This window comes from Brienomyrus brachyistius, chromosome 12, assembly GCF_023856365.1.
Source record: "Brienomyrus brachyistius isolate T26 chromosome 12, BBRACH_0.4, whole genome shotgun sequence".
NCBI lineage: Eukaryota > Metazoa > Chordata > Actinopteri > Osteoglossiformes > Mormyridae > Brienomyrus > Brienomyrus brachyistius.
The window spans coordinates 18,174,208-18,195,749 of NC_064544.1; the positions used below are offsets into that span (position 1 = coordinate 18,174,208).

A 21,542-nucleotide genomic window follows, 5' to 3' on the forward strand; every position below is an offset into this window, starting at 1 on the left:
CACTGTTGGGGGGGGGGGGGGGGGGCACTATATTTTTAAAATGTCTTTTGTTTGCAATTTGATGTTTGGGGTGAACTGATGTATAATTCATGAGCGCATTATGCGTTTGTTTGGAGACAGTGAGTCGTTCTTGGAACAGCGTCATGTTGAAGGATGGACGGCTATTTTTAGCCCTGTGATTTGTGGTGCCTTTCAGGTCCGGCCCTGCTGCATAATGACTCAAATGTGATTTTCATTTAAATGCAGCCACCTTCATCTCTACATTCAGCATACCTGGGGGTTGTGTGTGTGTGTGTGTGTGTGTGTGTGTGTGTGTGTGTGTGCATGCATGTCCGTGACTGTGTGCGTGTGCATTCCCACATTCGCCACGGCAACATTCAGGTGGCTGTCTTTCAGCACGTCCTTCCTCGCTGCAGCAGATTTAACGCGTTGCACTGCGTGCACAGTGACATTTATGCAGCGAGGTGGGGCTGCTCTGCCTTAGGCTCAGCTTTCATCACCAGATAACAACTAAGAAATGGCGATGTGGCCAATCAGGCTCCTCCTCCTGACATCACGATTCCGATATCACACCTCACAAATGATATTGAAACAAATGTTGTCAGCGCGTGTTAACCTGCGTTCTCATTTTGAGACAGGAGTGGACAGACCAATCTGGCATATCTACCATTTTGCTGCATTTTTCTAATTGTTCCTGGTTCATCACTTCTGATTACTGATTTTGGAAAATTTTCTCTGTCCCTCCCTTCTCCTTCCTTTCGCTCCATCCCTCACCTCCTTCTCTCCTCTCCACCTTTGTCATCACCTTATCTTCCTCTTCTCTTCTCCACTCCTCTCCCTCTGTCCCTCACCTCTCCCCCATCTTTTCACTTCCTCTTCTCCCTCATTACTCGCCTCCCCTTCTCTCCTCTTCCTTTTGCTCGATTCTCACCTTGTCCTCCCCCTTTTTCCACTCCTTTTTTTCCATCCTCCTACCTCTTCCTCAACCCCACTCCTTGCCTGCAATCTCTTGCTTCCTCCGTTCTCCCCTCATCACCTCTTCCTCCTTTTGCTCCATCCCTTACTACATCCTTTCTCTCCTCCCCTCCTTGCAATTTTGACATGCATGCAAATACATGCTACCAAGTTTAAATGACCATTTATAGGGCTGGATTAACATAATAGCTGAGCATTAATAAGCCCTTTATTGTAAGATTACTAAACCTCATTTCTGTACTCACCTCCGTTTCCTCATCTCCTTCTCGTTCTGTACTTGGAAGCATAATGAAAGCCCCTGTTATGTTTCACATTTCTTACTCGGTGAAATTGCAGTCATTAGGATGAGCCCTGCCTAAAGAGCTCTCGTATCTCTGCCTCATACGGCTTTTGCAGTTTCCCATTCTGTTATTCTTTCAGCTATAAGGGAACGTACTGCCCTCCCCCTGTAAAGGGTTATAATCAGGCATTTTGCTGTGTTGCATAAATCATCATCTGGTACCCATAATCCACTGCTGTTAGGCTTCAGTTCTGTTTGAAGTATGATGGCAGAGTTATTTATTCATTTATCTTTTCTCTCTTCCCCGTGCCCTTGTTTGGGACGTCTTACACTTGAGGTAAGCTTACTGCCTCATCTTCTGTGTTGCTTGTGTGAACAGCTCAGGGTGTTGGGGGGTGGAGGCACTACTCTGAGTGCTCACCTCTGCTTCCACTCCCCTACAGCCTTTAGCACCCCCCCCCCCCCTCACCTGAGTTTCGTTCCGGGTGGCTGTGGCACTTTATCATTGCCGCGTTTGATCAGTTGGTGCTGCCCTTAGCACGTGTGTCCAATCGCAGCTTCCCTCACTGCTGCATGTGACCAATCCCTGCTGCCCTTAGCACGTGTGTCCAATTGCAGCTTCCCTCACTGCTGCATGTGACCAATCCCTGCTGCCCTTAGCACGTCTGTCCAATCGCAGCTTCCCTCACTGCTGCATGTGACCAATCCCTGCTGCCCTTAGCACGTGTGTCCAATCGCAGCTTCCCTCACTGCTGCATGTGACCAATCCCTGCTGCCCTTAGCTTGTGTGTCCAATCGTCGCTTCTCTTACTGCTACGTGTGACCAATTGCTGCTGCCTATTTGCATACGTATCTCATCCCTGCATCTGCTTGGCTCCTTGGTAGCGTCCGTTAGTGTGCTCCCTGGCCGTCACCTGACCGCCTCTCCCCTTGCTCTCCCCACAGCAGCCAAGAGTCTGCTGAACAAGAAGCCGGACGGTGTGAAGGTGGGTCTCCCGTAGCTACACACACCTCTGGGGCCCCTTGCCTGCGTGCTGACGTCAGTGCAACTCTGGGCACAGGCTGCCCACACCTGTGCTTCGCTCCCTCCCTCTTGTGTCGTGGCCGGCAGTATAAAGGGAGGGGGGGTGGTGATTAACCGTGCTGGGGGCCTTGGCATCCTGCCCTCCCTGGTAAAGGTGTGCACATGCCTGTTTGCTGCACCCCTCCCCCCTGTCCTCTTTGCCTGCCCTAATCACTGCACAGAGCAGTATTTAACGGAACAGCACTCCCCCCACCCCCACCACGGATGTGGCCCAGTTTCTCAAAACCAAGCAGATCGATTCAGTCATGCAGCCACTGACAGCCTGGGTTTCCTTTCCTGTTGCCCTTCCAGAAGATTCTCTCATCCCCGTTCGCCTTCGTTACTGCTTATTTACTGTCGTTGGGTTACAGTCCCCACATGGAAGGTTTCAGGAAGGATGCTCATCAAAATCTGTGGGTGTTTTCTCAAATCTAAGAGCCCCCTCGGCTTTTAGGGTTTGAGCTATTTTCCCAGTACTTTTTACTGTCCTCGCTGTTGGAGCCCCTGTCACAATTTCTTTGCTCATCATCTTTGCTCATACCAGTGTCAACCTCTGTGGAAAGGTGTCCCACTCGGTCCTACCCAGTACCGATCCACTGTATCCTGGCACCTGCTGACGGCGCTGTCCAGACTCGGGCCCGAGTTGCACGCACGCACGCCTTTGCGCACACCGTGTGTTCCATTATGCGTAGGCTGTGAATTAGGTCTGATTAATTGGGAAGGTATTTTTTGAAGTTCCCTGCGGGACGCAGCCCCTGGGGGCACACATCCTGGGGCACAACCAGCAAATCAGGTTAGAAGGAACAAGCTTTTTTAAAGGCACGGTATCACTGCCACTAATCCTGAAGAGAGAAGGAGGGCAGCTTCTCGGAGTCGCTCTGAACACCACTGGGTCTGTGGGGTTGGGTTGTGCTTATTGGGGTGAGTGGTGTGAGGTATGACGCCAGGCTGCCCTGCTCTCCCTCACCAGCAGCGGGACCCGTCCAGATCGAACCTCATGCTGCATTGTTGGGATGAGGTCGAGGCATCCCTCTGCAGGTCCCGCCCAGCCTTAGACTGGTGCCTCGGGGTGCCGTGGGCTGCGGTTGTACTAATGCTTTCCTCCTGCAGCTCTGGGAACCCTGCAAACTCCTCGCTCCCTCCTCACTCCCGGTTCCTGAACTCTAAGGTCTTTCTCTTTCTCTTCTGTGCACACCTGCAGATTAACAACAAAGCCAACGTAGTAACCAGCTCCAAAGAGCCTGTCCCGACTCCTGCTCTGGTACACGCCCCCCCCCCCCCCCCCCCCCCCCCCCCCGCATGCCCCTCTGCTTTCTCTGGATGTGCCCTTCCATTAGTCTCACACCTGTGTCCTTTAGTTTTTGTGCTGGTCTGCATGCCTTTTGTGAGATTGAGTTCAGACCCTCAGATACACGTGGCTGGATCGGATATCACCTCCAGCTTCACTGTGATGTGACTGACATACTCTAACTCTGGCTCTCCCCTGCCTGTCATCCCTGAACCTGCATGGTGACCACGCCCCCTGGTGGCCACGCCCCCTCAGCCCTTTTACAGCCCATGCTGTGTTATGACGGGAAGCTTCTCCCTTCCCTCGCTCTCTGGTTGGTTGCTGCCAGCCTATGCCTGACTCTCTCCCCCCAGCCGTGCCGGCCTCCTTCCCACCTCTGTCTGCTGGATAGTGTTCTCTGTCTCACCCTTGTTTATCTCTCCCTCCCTCCACCCGGTCAGGAACCTCAAACTACTGTAATCCACAACCCAGCTGATGGAAACAAGGTATTCGGAGATGAGTGTGTGTGTGTGTGTGTGTGTCGGTGCTAGGAGAATATCTGGTCACTTGAAGTGTGGCAAACGTGAGTGTGGTTGAGTGCGTACATACACACACGCACACGCGGAGTGTGCCTCGCCTTCAGATGCCGAAACTCTTCCTTGGACGGGTGCAGTCACGTGGTGATGGTTTGTGCTGAGTGTCCTCTAGGCCCACAGCTGATCTGTCCTCCCTGTTAAACTTCATTCTCATAGTGGCTATGATGTTGCCGCCGTAATGTTACCAGAGCGACATCCCTGCAGGATTATAGTGACATTTCTCAGCTTCGCTCTTTGAAGCTTCGCGATGAAGTCCAGGTGGGATGCTGTCTAACAGCCGGGCCTGGGATGTGAAGCACGGCTGGTAAGGCCTCTCTTTAATGGGTCCGTCTGACACATTGGCAAACGTACAGGGGTCTGCTCATCCAACATGATTGGCCAGCCGAGCGCGGAAAGCATCTCATCAGTTTGGAGATGCGCGCACACAAGCGGGATCAGAATTGGAGCGGGGCTCCTGCTCGCTCATGGGCCATCACACCTCTAGCCATGGACTGATCCCTGACTGTCTGTCTCCTCCCCTCTCACCAGGAGTCCTCTGAGAGCGCCAACACCACCATCGAGGACGAGGACGTGAAAGGTAAGGTACTCTGCTGACCCCTGCTGGAGGCCTAGCTTCCGCAGCTTCCAGTCATGTTTGAATGCTGCAGACTGTCCGGCTCCCCCGCAGTATCCTGTGAACAAGCCGGTTTTGGTTACGATAACATTAGAATAATGTCACAGTAGCATCACCCATCCGGTCGACCTTCTTTGCCCTCGGAGGGCTTCTTTCCCCTCTTGCTGTGCCACGATTAGTGTATTTGGCACTGATTCTCCCATCTCGGCAATTACACTTAACTGGTGGTTTTTGTTAATTGTCTTTATATTAGTTCATGCGCTTGGAAAAATGATCTAGTCCCTGGTTGCTGCCCTCTTACATAATCACCCTCCCCTTATGTTCACATGCCTGCTGCTGCCCTAACCCTCAGTGTCCCGTCTTGTCCTTTCCTCTGACCTTCGTTTATTTTGGAAATATCCGCTCGGTTTACCGCGATGCTCCCCTCGGCCATTTCTACAGTGTACCTCTCGCCTCCATCTTTGTTTCACATTTTACCACTGTGGTCCTTAACGACACTGCAGTGTTGGCTTTAATAACTGGCTTCATGGGGATCCCTATTCGCTCAAGAGTAAACACTTCTTTTTCAATAGGCTGTTATAATTACAGCGTACTGGTGCCCCCTGGAGGCTAGTAAATAGATGGAATTAGGCAGTTAGTCTAACAGAGAGCACACAGCCATGTCCTAACTCCACACCTATGCCTGTGTCATCTCCTCAATATCATGTATGTGACATGATGTGGTATTTGCTTCACTTGTACACTGCTTTGGACGAGTATCTACTCAAAAGGGAAAAAAGTAAACGCTGCCTCGATCTGTAACTGTACTACATGTAAGTACTTGCACACTACAGTATGTAGTGGACATCCTCCTTGTAAAGGCACACAGGCTGGCTGGATCCAGTCTACACCCTCTCACCATTTAGCAACCAAGTTCCTTTCCAGCGATCAGGTCCTTAAGAGAAATGTTCAATAAGTGAAAATCACTTTTTGTCTAGGTGTGACCACAACTGTGCTTGCAATTTCAGCCTTTTCGTATTTCACGAAGTGATCGTTCATTAATGTTTTATGTGGTCTATGTTCTGGCATGCGTTGTGAGGCTTACAAAATTTGGTCATAAAATGCATGCGTTGGTCAGATTTTTTATTTTTATTTTTTTACTACAGACGTATTTTTAAATGGCTGCTGAGTGGCTGTACTGTACACACCTTCTCTCGCTTACAACACAGGAGACTTAGACGTTTTTATATCCTTCTGTGCCCCACGTGTCAGAATCCTTTCTTGCTTAAGTGCATTATAATGTGCTGCTCTTTGAATGCTATTTGTCAATTGTATCTTCCAGTCAGTACTTTGTAGGATGTTTTTAATAGAGCTCAACCAGAGGCAGTTATGAGGGGGGGTGTTTTTGTTTTTTGTTTTTTTTTTTTTAACAAGCTGATGTGAAGCACCTTGTTTTATAATTTTGTTGGTAATCTTATTGGAGTCTGTGTGTGTTAAGGTTTTACTTAGATTTTAATTTTAAAATTATAAACTTGTATGTACATACGGTAGAAGTCCATTCCTCGTTTAGGTGGCCAACAGTCCATAGAACTGGGCGTCTAGTTACATTAATTTGTGTGTGCATGTGCGCGTTCCTAAATTGACAGGAGACCTGTAACATACTTTGTAAAGCCCTATATAGACACGGTTTCTGCTTTGCTGACCTCATTCCGGGACTGTGCTGTGGTGCAGAAAGCCGGCTCTTTCTTACCGCCCTGGTTTGCTGTGCTCCTGGGCCAGCTGCGGAGTCGCCCTGCTCATAATGCTCGTCAGTTGTGCATTTGTGGCTGTTGCAGGTTCTCTGTCATCTGTGATGAATGATCAGTGTGGCTGGACCTCCCAGCTGTCCCGGGGAGGGTGTGTGTCCGATGCTGAAACCAGTCCTCTCCATTCTGGGGCTGATTTGTGGGGATGGGGGCTCCACATGTCAGAACTGGGTTAAAACTCGATAAATTGGGTCAGTATAATTAGATTAGAGATAAAGATAATGAAGTCGGGGTCAGGTGATTGAATTGTGTCATTTAAAAAAGCCAGATGTAGTGGGCTAATGACACAGTTTTACAGGTTTAATAGGTTCCATGGTAAAAGAAAACGGTCCAGATGTTCTGAGCTGGAACTTGGTCCCTGCAGCGTGACTGTCTCAGGCCACAGGGCCTCAAATGAGCAACCGATACCTCCAAATGTATCCTGGACCCTAATATCAGCTCCTCATCTCAGGGGCAGCAAGTCCCTGCATCGTCCCAGAACGCACTGGGGCATTTCCTCCTTACAGTGCAGTGAGGTTGTTCACGCACTGCTTTCCAAGTCGAGCCACACAGCTCACCGAGAAGTGCCGAGGTCCAGTGGGGATGTTAGTGTCATGTGGAGTGTCGCCCTCTCTCGGCGTGTGACGCGTCTGACTCCTGGCCCGGCCTGCCGGAGTGAGAGGCGGGCCCTTCGTCCTCCTCTGAACCTCTGCTAGTCTCTCAAGCCTTGGGAGGGGGCGGATCTGGCTGGCCGGCTGGAGACCGCAGTGTGATGCTGTCTGACATCAGCAGGCTGCCCTCGGCACAACCCCCCCCCACACACACATTACAAGGTGACAGACTGCTCCCTCACAGACAGCCTGGAAGGCTTCCCTCCGGAGGCCCTGGAGCTGCTCCCTGACGTCTGATGCCGTTTATTAATCTGTCTATACAGCACAGCAGTGCTGATAATCCACACTGTGCGTTACTGTGTGACCACTGCTGAGATGCTCAATGTCAGGCCCATCGTATAGATTTCACTCGTTTAATCTAAAACTTCAAATTGAGCTAATGGAAGATATGTGGAATTTGAGTTTGAGCACAACCTGCAGTCTGTAGGTTTCACTGCATGGATATTTCCAAGCATGCCAGGCCACAGTGCACAAAACAAGCTTCATAGATGAGTGGTTTAAGGCGTCCTTGGAACCAGGTGATTTTCAGCTGGCGTTTGTCATTTGTAGGAGCCGTCTGTGATTGTGAGGAATGGCGACTAGCAGATCAGCCACCTTTCCAAGAACTGGGGTTAAAACCATTCATGCCTTAGCTTGTGTTTTTACTTTTAATGTTAAACATATCTAACATGCAGCACTTGCACATTTGTTTTAGTTAAAGCGTGCACTGGTCATCAGGAACTTCAGGAAATTTCACAGTAGTCCTGTGTAATGAGGGCTGGTCCCCCACAACCCCAGGGACAAATGATCTACTTGGGGCCACCCCCCAATTTGGAGCTGCTGTTTTTGTGTTGGTACTCTACCCCTGGGCACAGTCCCCCCCCCCCCCCCCCCGAACCCAACAATGAGCTTGGCTGTAGGATCTCTTAGCAGCGGGTTTCTGAGCTGAGCATCACGTGTGCAGACCCCATGTAGCAGGTCTCCCCCTGTTCCCTGCAGCCCGCAAGCAAGAGATCATCAAAGTTACGGAGCAGTTGATAGAGGCCATCAACAATGGGGATTTTGAAGCTTACACGTGAGTGTCTCTGCCTCGGGGCCCCTGCCAGGGCCCCTCCTTTGAGTTTGCCGGCTAGTTTGACCCCTGACATGCAGAGCAGATGTGCTCCTCTGCCTGCCTGCCTTTCCTGCAGTGTGACTGCTCAATGGTTGTAGACGGTATGGTATGTTAGCATTCAGGATTGTGCACTGAGCAGTGATGAATTTGACTGTCTGCCCTACAGGAAGATCTGTGATCCAGGACTTACGTCCTTCGAGCCCGAGGCCTTGGGCAATCTGGTGGAGGGGACGGACTTCCACAGGTTCTACTTCGAGAACGGTGAGGCTCCCGCGTCGCCTCGTGCCACACGCGCGATGCCAGCGATGGCGCCATGCTTGGTTGGCTGTTTAATGGGGTAAAGTGGCCAATGAGCTCACTGCGTCTTGCCCCCCCCCCCCCCCCAGCACTGTCCAAGGGGAACAAGCCCATCCACACCATCCTGCTGAACCCGCACGTGCACCTGATTGGCGAGGATGCAGCCTGCATCGCCTACATCCGCCTGACGCAGTACATGGATGGCAACGGCATGCCGCGTACCATGCAGTCAGAGGAGACGCGCGTGTGGCACCGCCGGGACAGCAAGTGGCAGAACATCCACTTCCACCGCTCCGGCTCGCCCACCGTGCCCTCCAAGTAAGGTGAGGCTGCTCCGCCTGCCCGATTGCCTGATCCCACTTCCTCTAGTTTACTGGATCCCCCTCCTGTACAATCTGATTAGTTTTCCCTGTGAACCAGTCTCTTTTTTGTCATTCTGCCCTCAGAACATTTTTGTGCAAGTAATACTCCCATGAGCTGTCTAGGATTCTGATTCTCTGTGTATTTATTTGTCCATATGTTTAGTCTCACGCAGAAAAGCAACTCCCAAATTTATAATGTTTGGGCTGTGTGTGTGTTTGCAGCTTTATAACCACCCCACAGAGTCTACGCTCACACCTTCACACTCTGTCTCACAGTTGATACCTCGTCCAGCTCTGAAGGCCGCCAGCTGCCCCCCCCATCCTCTGGCCTGGTGTGTACCACGCCCAGCCCCCCACCCCCGCCATCACTCAGCCGTGACTCTCGAGTGTTTACACCTTATTTACTGGATGAGATCCAGGCCTGTCATTGAGACACCTTTTTTTGTTATTAGACCATATTGTTTTTAATCAGCTAGGTTGATGTGCGTAGCGCTTAATCATAATGGGACATTTGTCAGACAATCGCTTTTTTTTTTTTTTTTTAATGTCTTATGATTGTAAATCTTGAGAAACATTTTTTTATTAAGTGATGACATGGAAATGTACATGTTGTACACCGAAGCAGTTCTGTAGGGTGTCTCGATTGTTCAACATCTGGCCGACCCTTCACTAACCTGGTGAATGCATCGGTGTTCTCAGTCAAGCCTGTGAAACACCACTGGTATGAAAGTCCAGAGCGCCCCCCCATTGCGGGGAAAATGAAACACGCTGCCCATCGAGGGCAGTCAGCAGCACATGCTTATCGAATAACAAACATCAATTCAGTACATCTATTTAGCTGGTCCGTGTCAAGCTGGTTCCAAGTTAAGATGACAGGTGTTGGACAATAATGCAGGCATGAGAAATCGCCGATTCTCACACGTGTCGGTTTCTGTTCCGCGGTTTTGTGTGAAGTCCTTTAATCTCCATTATAGTTGTAATAAAGGTGAGCTTGCTTTCGTTCTGGTGCTGTGCAGACTTTGTGGTTGAGGTAATCGATATCTGCCTATCTTTGAAGTTTTTTACGTGGACTCCATCCGTATCGTCTGGCTGCTCTAAACTGGTTTATCAAGTTTACCTGGATTATTAAGAATTTGTAATGTCAAGAAAAGGGAAAGTGTTTTTTTTTTTTTTTTTTTTTTTTGCTATGGTGTTTGCCTATCACACAGCCTGTGCTGGTTATAGAACGTAATGCCTATGTGTAAGCGTGCTCCTAAGGCCACTGGGAACATAGAGCTGTATCAATGCCATCTGTGATCTTATTCTTGTGAATTTCTGTTGTATTTTTCTCCATCCCGTTTAATCAGTAAGTTACCCTGAGTGATCTTGGGTTTTCTTTGGGTCTTTGGTATTGATGGACATTTTCCTGGGTTATATAACTGTCTGGTGCATGACCTCCCTTATCATCCCAGTCGCTGTAGCCACGGTCTCTGATTATCCTGCACATGAATTGGACCTCTGTGTTAATTACTCATTTTAAGACTAATACTCAAGGCTTTGATGTTTTTATTGGGGTTGGGGTGGGTTATGGTTAAGTAGTTCAGTGTGAATAACTGTTTAAATGTTTTCTGTTTAAATCTGTTCCCCCTACAGTTTAGACTACATAGAGTACAGCCATGTCATTTGCCAACAAATCTATGGAGAGGGATTTTCCTGTAAATGGCATAAATGATGTGGTTAAGAGACGTATAGATGGCATTTTACTATGTATGAGGTGATATTTTTATATATCTATCATCTGTATATGTATATATGAGATATATGGAGTGGAGTAGGTCTTCCGCAGAGGTTGTAGTGACCGTGCCGTTGAGCTTTCTTTCCTTTTCCCTGCTGGGTTTCTTCTTGCATTATGGGACACTGTACATATCTCTGGCCATTTTTGCTCAAGAACTGGTTGACATTTAAAAGGGAGAAATAAAGTGACTTCTGCTCAGCTTGTTTTATGTTATTCTGCTGCAGGTGCAGTATGTCTCCGAGCAGTGAGTGAATGGGAGCATCGTTGTCAGTGTGTGTGCGCGCGCTTGTGTCTGTAGCGCCATCTGCTGGCTGTTAATTTTCAGTTTGAGCCATGCTACCATCTAGCAGCTGGTTCTCCGGAGAGGGTGGGACATCTTCATGGGTTTTGTTTCTTTTGTGCCGTTTGACATTTATGTTGCCTTCATATGTAATGCAGTGTCCCATGTGCCATGATTGACATTAAAGACTTCAAATCATATGTTGGAAGTGAAAGTCTTTGTCTTTGACTGTTGTTTGGGGTGACTGAATGCTTGTCGGTGTCATTCTGTGAGAGATGGGTTCTTCAGTGGGTACATGAGGGATGACTGCCATTGGGGGGTGCTGGAGTTGACTTAAACACCTGCTACTGAAAGAGGAGACAGGCCTTTGTTTTACATACAACACTTTTATTCAGTCTGCAGTGACTATGCCTTGTTAGTGGTTTACATGTTCTGTTGAATTACTAATACATGCCCTCATAAATAGTTGTTGTGGATAATAGTTTACACCATAGAAACAAGATGCTCATTCATCAACTGTGGACACCTCTCAGTGGCTTGGTTGATTACACTTAAACAGTTATGTGGGGAAGTAAAACCATAATATCATTACATGGATATATAGTCAGCACACCACAGACACTGTGCACCTTGCCCAGACCACACCCACACACTCATTCACTATGGTCGCATTCTGCTTGAAAACCCCTCCCCCCCCCCCCCCCCTCGGGAATTGCCAGTCCTCCCTTGGCAGTCAGGTGCCCCCCAGCACTAACCCTGCACCTCCTGTCAGATGAACAGTGGGCACATCAAAGGGTCACACAGCGGGACCCTTTCTCTGATTGACACAGTGCGGAACAGTGGATTTGGCATTTCTGCTGTCAAACGCAATAAACTTCTCAGGGCAGGAATGACTTTGCTTGAGCAAAGTTCATCAGGCGAGCCGCATGCCTACAGTCCTGTCAAAGAGAATGAGGAATATTGCCTTTTGGTTATATAGCTTCCAAGACAATTTCAGTTAGTTACTACGATTACAAGGCAAAGTGAAGCCTGCCAATTGAAATGCTATTACAATATGGGAATGAACTGGAAATGATCACAGGACTTGGCTGTACAAACGCTGATCTGCCAGAATGTTTCCTTTCTATGGAGTCCACAGCTCTGCCATCACAATATAATATGTAGTGTGTTGCCAGTCAGTCGGTATGTTACATGTCAGGCCACTAAAATTGCTCTAACGATGTAATGTACAAATTTTGCAGCTATTCTAGGGGTGGCAGCACAGTTGAGATATTTCTAGAAAGACTGCAAATCTGAAACGCATGAGGATGGTAAAAATCTGTCATGCTGTTGTGCAATGGCAACATTAGTACTATTCACGTGTTAGATGTAGAAAAGCCTTTTAGATCAAAAAGAGGCCAGGATCTGATCATGTCTGTGAAGGAGAGTCATAGCATTGGCTCACACGATGAACTTGGCTCCTGCAAAGTCAGGAATGTTGTTGAAGGCCTTGCCTCCCACTCCGCTTGCTACACAAACTCCACCGACTACTCCACAAATTACCTCTGACCCAAAGCTGCATAGTTTGTGTGCTACCGATCAACCGAACAAGCCATGAGGACGGAAGTGCTGCACTTAACACCAAGCGAAGGAGGATACGTGAAGTCTGAGTTACGACTGCAGACCAAGAGGAGTGCTTCTGGAGATTCAGCTGTCTCTCTCTCAGTGCCATGGCGACACCGGCGAAAGCAGAGAGACACGAAATGGCTTCGGGCTTACGTGATAGGACGGGCTCACAGACCACCACAAAGGCGAAACCTGATCACACACAAAAAAAAGGGCGTGCTTCTGTGAGAGCATGCAGAATGGGGGCAGCCACAGAGGACGACGAGAAGATGAATCGGACCTCCAGGACTGGGATGCGGTGGGGCTCTGTCAGCGTGGGAGTACTGCAGTTACCCTCTGCAAACCACAGGTCCACAATGACGAAACGCACCATAGCAACAACCCTTCTCATCCGATAGCTTGGAAAGGGGCTCGCTGCACATGGCAAGGTGGTAGGGATGCCAAGTTTTTGACCTCTGACTGCAGGGAATAAAGGGTGAGCGGATGAGTACTTCTCCCTCCTTTTTTTGTGTGTGGCTGCGTAGATACAGGAGGCAGTGTAGTGAATTTCCCGGTGAATCCAAGCATGTAGCTCATATATACACTGTTTACAAGAAGTCCTTGGGCGAAGAGGCCTGTGGGTAAGGATGGCGATTAACCTCTTGCTGGTTATTGTGGTGGGTCCCCCCCCATTGGTGTGCATGATTATCTTGCCTTTTTTTTAACCACTGCAACCCAAAAAAACTACATAAATAACAATTAAAATAAAGTTTTTTAAAAAAAAAAAAAAAAAAAAAGAACCTTCCAAAGTCAGGAGCTATCTTTGGTCACAAAAAGAGCACGACAACTCAAAAATGAAGATTGAAGGAGCGGGGAAAAGGAAAAGGTCCATGAGTCAGCTGGGGGGGAAATGACCCGTTACCTTCTGGGCGGATACTGAGGGGGTCAGCTAGATACACACGGCGGTTAGTGGAGTCAGTCTGGGGTGGGGCAGTACGGGACAATGAGAAGGGGGGGAGCGGCTGGGCAGGACCAGGATCACTCCTCCTCATCGTCCCCCTTCAGCTCCTCCTCCTCCTGCTCCTGCTCGTTCTCCACCTCCTCGTCGGTGCAGTAGCGGCGGAGCAGCTGCTGCAGGTGCCGCTGGAGCTCGCCGGGCTGCAGGGCCTGGGGGACACTGTCCAGCTGCTCCAGGTGGACCTGCTTGCCCTGGGCGTCCCTCACCACAGTCCTCTTCAGCGTGTGCGCCTTATGCATCCGGGTCCTTCCATAGGGGTGGGGATGGCGCAGGGGACATGGGCGCAGGACAGGATGGGGGAGAGAGACACAAGGAAGCTGTCAAGCGGGATTGGCGCGGGCGGAAAGAGGCATGCTCTTGGGGCTGGGAAGGGCTGCCTCTAAACATGGCCGCCCACGGTTCCTGTGCTAAAAAGCACTAGACCAGTGTTTCCAAACCCAGTCCACGTTTTTGCTTCCTCACAGCCAATCAGGAACACAGAATACCTGGTACAGGTGCAGAGGAGAAGCAAAAACATGGATTGTCCGAGGACTAGGTTGGGAAACACTGCACTAGATAATGCAAGGTTCCTCTAATCATTAGTGATTGGACTCACTACAGAAATACTGAGTCAACGGTCTCATTATGATCATTTTAGATTGGGGGGGGTGCTATCCAGAAAAAATATACAGACTGTTAATCAAAAAAGGGTGGGACAACCAGCAGGGGGCGTACCACAGACATGGCTACCTGAACAGGTAAGCAGACAGGAGGTGGCAAAGACACACGGACACAGCCAGAACAATCAGCTGTAATGCCGATCAGCGCCAGGGAACAGGCATTCAGAAAAGCCAAAGGGGCAGTTATTCAGACAAAGAAGAGACAGAGACGCTTTTTAATGCTACATGCACTACCCTCTCTAGCGCACAACCTAGTTTAGTCCATTACTGGAAAGGACAGGAAGGAGAGAGTGTGACGATCCAACAACCACTACTTGCGAAATGTTGCACCTATTTATGATACAATTAAATTTGAGAAATATACACTGAAGCCTTGTGATCCAGGAAAAGATTATTAAAGACCTAAAACACTTAACTTTTGAAGATTTTGCCTGCTTGCATTTAAAGGGGAAGAGAACAACCTGGTGCTTTTTCCCTTCCGTCATTTCCTGATTCACTGACTTGCTTTAACACTTGTTACTGGTCGAAGGCATAAAACAGACTGAGCACATATATAAGACAATACAAGTACAGCTCACTGATGCTATGAAAATACTAAAGATCAATGAACAGCTGGGCCTCCCAATCCCTGCACTTTATTGCACAACAGCTTCTCAAGACTCGCGAGTTTCTGGAATATACTTATGGATCATATCCTAATGCATCCCCTGAGCATCACAGGACTGGATATCAAATGGCAATCCTCTCCCTTCCTGACTGCCGTGATGAAGGCAAAAGCAGGGCTGTTAGTGGGGGGTGGGGGTCACACGGTGCTCTTCAGCCTCGCTCAGTCGCCGGGCCGGGTCAGGCCGGCATGCCGCTCGTCAAACCTTTTTATGACCGATCCATCGTCTTTGACAATCTCCTGCTCTACTAAACGTGGGAGGTACATCTTTCCAAAGCCGCCCACATAACTCAGAGCCTACACATGGTGAGACAAGGAGAGGCACTTTCACATGCTCTAACTTCCACGTAGCTGCGTGTGACACCCTCTCTGCTCTTTGGGCCTGCACATTGTCCTCTGTTAGCTGCCCTCCTTCGGAATGAATTATCCATCCATCCATCCATTTTCCAAACCGCTTATCCTATTGGGTCGCGGGGGGTCCGGAGCCTATCCCGGAATCAATGGGCACGAGGCAGGGAACAACCCAGGATGGGGGGCCAGCCCATCGCAGGGCACACTCACACACCATTCACTCACACATGCACACCTATGGGCAATTCAGCAACTCCAATTAGCCTCAGCATGTTTTTGGACTGTGGGGGGAAACCGGAGTACCCGGAGGAAACCCCACGACGACACGGGGAGAACATGCAAACTCCGCACACATGTGACCCAGGCGGAGACTCGAACCCGGGTCCCAGAGGTGTGAGGCGACAGTGCTAACCACTGCACCACCATGCCGCCCCCCGGAATGAATTAATTGTTTTTAAAATAATTGAATCAATTATATTGATGATAATTATTATTCCGTTGCCATAAAGACTTGACCTTCAACTAGATAAAACTGGCTCAAGGGCTGACACTAGAACCCAGAACCCTCTAGTCTGAAAGCTCCCCTACTGAGCCCCTTGCCTGTACAGCGTGAAGCTGAATCTTCTCAGCATGTGAAGGCTGGCTCCTCGGCAGTCCGCGCCAAGCCTGACTGACCTGTTCAAAGTCGTCTTTGGCTGAGGGCAGACCAGCAGCCAGTGTGGGGTCCCCCAGCTGCTTCTCCATCCTCTCCCCTTGGAGCACCGTGGTCTTCACCACCTGGCTGACCTTTCGGCCCTGCACGGGTTCGGCCTCGAACTCCGAGGCTGTAGCCCCAGCCAGTGCCAAGGGCTCGGAGAAGGTGACCTGGTGATGGTCAAGGGGCACCATTTCACCCATCAATGAAGACGACAACTAAAAGATACTGTGGTCACATTCAGCCGTTCTTCGCCTTGTCGGCTCAGCTGCAGGCAACCATGGCTACATGAGCTTGTTTAACAGCTAATAGCTCCTGCTATTTTGAATGTTTCATCACATCTTCAGGCCTCAGAAGCCTGTTTTGAACCCCCAATGCCAGAAGTGTGAGGTAACAGCACTAATCTTGTATGGACTAATTACACCAAGCATATTACCCCCCCCCCACACACACACACTCACACACACATACTTGCACTGTGTACAAGAACTGCATTGAGCACATTACTTTATATATGCAAATAATTTTCTTGGCCAGAACGGTATTAAGACCAACTAAAAGGGAAAAAAAATATAAAGCATTTTGAGATTAAAGTTTAAATAAACTTCTAAGAGAAAAGCTGAAAGTTAAACAGTAGAACCCGGTCTGTGACTGTGATATCTGTGGGGGTCTTACACGGGGGGAGTGGTCTTATACGGAAACACTGTACAGATGCCTCACATCCAACTGCCTTCTGGGCTTATTCCATACAAAATGGACACAGATTCCCAAATTTGTCTGCCCACGACCCCAGAATAACAGTGAGGGAGACTCGTGACTGCCACTAGGTTAATATTAGTGCAATTACACTAATAACTGCATTTATTACAGTGCAAGCTATCGAGTCCTGATGGGATAATTTGCTGACCGAGGGACCGGGGGGTGATAGCCTAGTTGCGGAAACGGTTATGTTATGTTTATAGAGATATTCGGCATATCATCGTGTGACCCCCCACTTTGGGAATCATAGTGCTAGAAGACGCTGTCCCTAGACTTCTAATACTTCTCCTCTAAAATAACACATAGCCTAAAATTATGACTTTATTCTCATACTATTATCACTTTTTTCTTGCAAATGATTTTTATTCTCAAAATCTGTTCTTTTCCCCCTTAATGTGACCCTAATACTCCATCTTATTTTGTCTTTTGATATCTAGAAGTAAATTCCAAGTTTGTAAAAGTACTTGACAATAAAACACTTCGGCGGAGACATTCATTTGTTCTCCAGCCGACTGACCTCAGTCTGGCCTCCGTCGCTTTTCAAAACCGTCCGCTTCACAACCTTGGAATAGCCTTGTCCTTCCTCAATGCCGACGGGCTCTTCCTGCGACCCCTGCGTTATCACCTCCTGCCGCTCCACACCGTCCTCTGACACATACTTCCGGATGATCTTCCTGCTTACCTGGGAAATAAAAACAAGAATAGATTTGCGTATTGCAAATAATTCAACCAAAATCCATCTGTGTTAATCACCTCTGTGACAAAACCGTAATTAAGTCTGATAAAAGTTCAATACAGTAGGTCGATTCATCCTTTGAAAGTGTAAAGACACTGTGTACCTTCTTGGTGACCATATTCCCATGCTCATCAATGTATTGCTCCTCTGTTACTCCCTCCGCTGATATTTCTGGCACATCGTCTCCCTAGAAAGAACATTGTGATTAGACCGAGCATATAAAAAATCTGTACGAGATCCACAAAGACCAATCAGAGGTGAATCTGGGCAAGTTGATGTCTATGCTCACTATGGCTGGGCAAAATTCAGACTCATTATTCTTTACTTCCCCATTATAACACTCAGCTATAATATCCTTAATCATCTCTGCAATCTTTACTATATATTATGGACATGTTGCAAAACCTGCATGTCAACACTGGAAAGGATGATGCAGTTTGCCACAAAACCAAAACAAAAGCTTGCACTCTAACATATTCATGGTGCTTCGAGCTGTTTCACATGCACCTGGTTTAGGAGTCGCACCAATCAAATAGTCACGACAGTCACATGGCCACGGGGCCACCACCACACCATTCATTTCTGTGAACTGCATTTATTCACTGTTAAACATGGTGTTAATTCCTCATTCGGTGGAAATCTGGATTAGATAACATCATAAAGGGCTAGGAAGCTAAGTCGTTTTAGGAAGTGACCCAGGAACAGCATTGCAGGGGGATATTCCACAAAGCAAGATTGCTCACTTAGGTGGGTTAACTTAAGCTCGAAGTCATGATTGTCTAATAGGAGTTCAAGTAAGGAGAATTCCTATTGGACAGTCATGACTTATAGCTTAACCCATCAAAGTGAGAAATCTTGCTTTGTGGAATAAACCCCCAGGTCTGCACACAAAATGTCCCAAATGCAGACACAGCATTCCTCCGAGGGCAAATCCAGCCCACATGCTCACGAGGGGAGGGACTCTGACCAGTACCTGAATGATTACTCTGCGCCGAACCACCCTGGTGGTCAGCACTTCCTCTTCTGAGCTATCTGACAGCACACCAAGTTCCTGTGATATTTCCTGAGAGTTGATGGTGAAGTGGGGTGTCAGTCATGGGCTACTGCCAGGAAACACAGCCCCAGTCCAAACGGAAAACCATTCAGAAAATGCATCAGGGTTTTGACAGGTCCAGTGGACATGCACTTATTTCCAGTGATCCTTAATCAACCTTGTTGTAATTTTGAAGAATGTGCATCAGTTTAAGGAACGACAGTTAACAAGAACACTGTAGGTGATGCATGTAACCCACAATCAGTCAAAAGCAGTCAAATCATTAGCAAGCTTCAGCACAAATGTCCAGAACTGAAGTTCACTTCACACAAGAAACCTGAAGAGTATCACAGCAGTCTGTCCTGCAGGAATGAAACTCACAAAGCTTCATTTGATCTCTTCAGCTACTCTATATAATGTTTTAGTTAAACACTTGTATTGAGGTTAAGGACACCATTGTGAATCCATGCCTCAGATGAAAATCCATGCATAAAACCCACAAATTCTGCAACACTGAGTATACCCTTGTGGACGTTAGAGAAATAAGTGTTGGATGCAGCACTCCTGCACTAAACTGCACGCACAAACTCATGCTGAAACCCTTACCCCGCCTAGAAAATCATCTTCATCTTCATACTGAATCTTTTCTCTCACTGGAAGCTCTTCTGGAGCTTCTACAACAGAAACAGTGCCCTTACGAGAAGGCAAGGCCTCCTCTTTCCGATGTTCCTCCTGGCTCCAGCCCCCTTCAGCTGGCCCAAAGACAATGGGGGTAAACTGGAAATCTTCGCTTTCTGGGTGAAAGTGACCAAAGCTCTGTGTGGGCTTCAGTTTTAACAGTGGGCTCTCTTCTGGGTATTCAGAGTCAGGACTGCTAGGGCAGGAGACTGGTTCCTCGATGTAGTAAGGTAAATCTGGTACACTTCTTAGCTCGTCAGCTTCAGGCTCAGAAAAATCTGACAAGCCCTGCTTACAGTCGTAATACTCCGAGCTTGAGTCATGATAGGGTTCCTCTGTGGAAAAACCCTTGAGCCTCTGTTGGAGGACCGGCGTCTCATGCTCAGGTAGTCCATGGAAACTCACATCCGCTTCTCTTGCAAGACTTTCTTCTTCTATAGTGCTGGTGAATGCTTTAGTTTCAGGAGATTCCAGTGAACTGGGAGAGTCCAGCGATCTGTTCTCATAACTAAACTTTTCTGATTCCCTAAAGGATCCCAGATCACCAGCTGCAATCTCTGGGTACACTTGGTGGGGGAAGTCACACACTGGTTTTTCTTTCGATTCACCAGATACTTCAGACAAGATTGGGAGATCTTGATGCTTTTCAAGTAAATGCACTGCATATGATTCAGGAATTAATTTGGGGGAAGGGCAAGAAGTATGAGATAACTGTAAATCACCCTTATTTTGATCAAATTCAAAGGAAGACCTATTGGATGCAGGAGACAATGATCTCAATTCACCAGATGATCTACAAAATGCAGGTACCTTTTCTGAATCAGACTCTTCTGAACTGATTGGAAGGTTGGATCCTTCTAAATTAGGACTTATCGTTCTGTGCGTCTTCAATGTCGAAAAAGAGTCTATGAGACTGAACTGAAAGGGACCTAATATTCTTAACTGGGATTCAGAAGGACTTTTTCTAAGCTCAGAAGAGATTTGACTCTGTTGACCAGGCGAACTCAGAGTGGACTCTGAAATAGTCTGTTTTATTGGACAGGGAAGGGTTCTAGTTAACTGAGTAGAGAAAGTCTGAACTTGACTCTGAGTATTATAAAAATCACACGTTGTTTCTCTCGATTCAGAAACTAAATGCTTTTCCATGCTTGTTTTTGGTGGAACCTGTAAAGACATTACAAAGATGCCTAATATGCACCTTTTACAGGACAGCTGTGATATATGCCAGATTAACAAAGAAATCCCTGAAAGTAAGAAAGGATCTGAACACTCAAAGGAAGCAAGACGGCATCTATAGAGTCACTCCATGTCAGGCCATCAGAGGTTCCCCCACCTGACCACCTCAGATTGGTCTAAAAAATTCAGTGGGGGGGGGATAAGAGGAAAAGTATAATTCAGGTCTCTACTGTTTTGGCAAAGAAAAATTAAGGGACTGGGCCAAAGGTGTTTTGGGCCTTTCTCTAGCATTGAGAATTGAGGGGGCATTTAAACTTGCAATATCTAGAAATATATTTGATCTAGCTCCTTCTGATTATGTAGGGTAAATATCTGGTACTATGACTCTATGAGTATGGTCTATTCATATGGTTAGTTATAATATCTCTGTAAGGGTCTACCTTTCATGTTTGAATTTACCCAGTATATGAGAAGTACTTCATGAAATTTACGCCCTCTGTCTTGGAAAGACTGATTTTTACAAGTGTTATACACTTTAAGGCAGGGGTATCCAATCTTATCCACAAAGGGCCGGTGTGTGTGTAGGTTTTTGGGGTAACCAGGAGTTCAAACCCAGGTGTGAGGACTCTTCAGCCAATCGGTCCTCTAATTAGTAATCCAATTAGGGAGTCACAGCGAAAACCCGCATACACACCGGCCCATTGCAGTTGGACACCCCTGCTTTGAGGCCACTGTACTCAAACATAGGAGTTTAAAAAAAAAAATCATTTTGGAAGAGAACACCACCACAAATTTTGGATATAACAGAAACTTACTCTTCCAATAAATGTCAATTTGGATTTGGCACATGGTGTTATGTTTAGGGACAATGTGTTTTTTATTTTGATCTATACCCTGCTTTTATATATCTAAAACCATTAATCTGAATAGGACTATTTCAGGCTATATTGTATTTTATGCATGTGAAACTGTATATGAAATATCAGTCCCCTATCTTTAAAATTATGGTTTCTGCTACAAGAGATAGCTCAGGAAATGTTTTAAGGAAATTCAAGCACCCAGCATTCTATCTTAAACTACATTTCAGTAAGTCCATATTTATAGAATTATAGTACCAGATATTTACTCTATACAAATAGAAACGCCTAGATCAAGT

At 47.6% G+C, this 21,542-nt stretch overlaps 2 protein-coding genes across 14 annotated transcripts in view; one reads left to right on the forward strand and one right to left on the reverse strand.

The window, feature by feature from the left end:
* The window catches only part of camk2d1 (calcium/calmodulin-dependent protein kinase (CaM kinase) II delta 1), a 49,368-nt gene extending 38,134 nt beyond the window's left edge, over positions 1 to 11,234 (forward strand). For 2 of the 13 annotated variants that reach the window (XM_048971120.1, XM_048971119.1), the window contains exons 13-20: positions 2,201 to 2,241; positions 3,520 to 3,579; positions 4,047 to 4,091; positions 4,710 to 4,758; positions 8,207 to 8,282; positions 8,488 to 8,582; positions 8,708 to 8,941; positions 9,203 to 11,234. In XM_048971120.1, coding sequence (XP_048827077.1) covers positions 2,201 to 2,241; positions 3,520 to 3,579; positions 4,047 to 4,091; positions 4,710 to 4,758; positions 8,207 to 8,282; positions 8,488 to 8,582; positions 8,708 to 8,940 — 599 coding nt within the window. In that variant the 3' untranslated portion in view covers position 8,941; positions 9,203 to 11,234. The remainder of the gene's footprint in view (positions 1 to 2,200; positions 2,242 to 3,519; positions 3,580 to 4,046; positions 4,092 to 4,709; positions 4,759 to 8,206; positions 8,283 to 8,487; positions 8,583 to 8,707; positions 8,942 to 9,202) is intronic. The other 11 variants (XM_048971123.1, XM_048971122.1, XM_048971125.1 and 8 more) reach the window with 6 other exon arrangements.
* A 166-nt stretch (positions 11,235 to 11,400) lies between these two features.
* Positions 11,401 to 21,542, reverse strand: part of LOC125704946 (ankyrin-2-like) — an 82,906-nt gene continuing 72,764 nt past the window's right edge. Inside the window, 7 exon segments of the mRNA XM_048971118.1 lie at positions 11,401 to 13,882; positions 15,165 to 15,256; positions 15,986 to 16,174; positions 17,281 to 17,445; positions 17,603 to 17,686; positions 18,473 to 18,562; positions 19,139 to 20,374. Coding sequence (XP_048827075.1) covers positions 13,657 to 13,882; positions 15,165 to 15,256; positions 15,986 to 16,174; positions 17,281 to 17,445; positions 17,603 to 17,686; positions 18,473 to 18,562; positions 19,139 to 20,374 — 2,082 coding nt within the window. The 3' untranslated portion in view covers positions 11,401 to 13,656.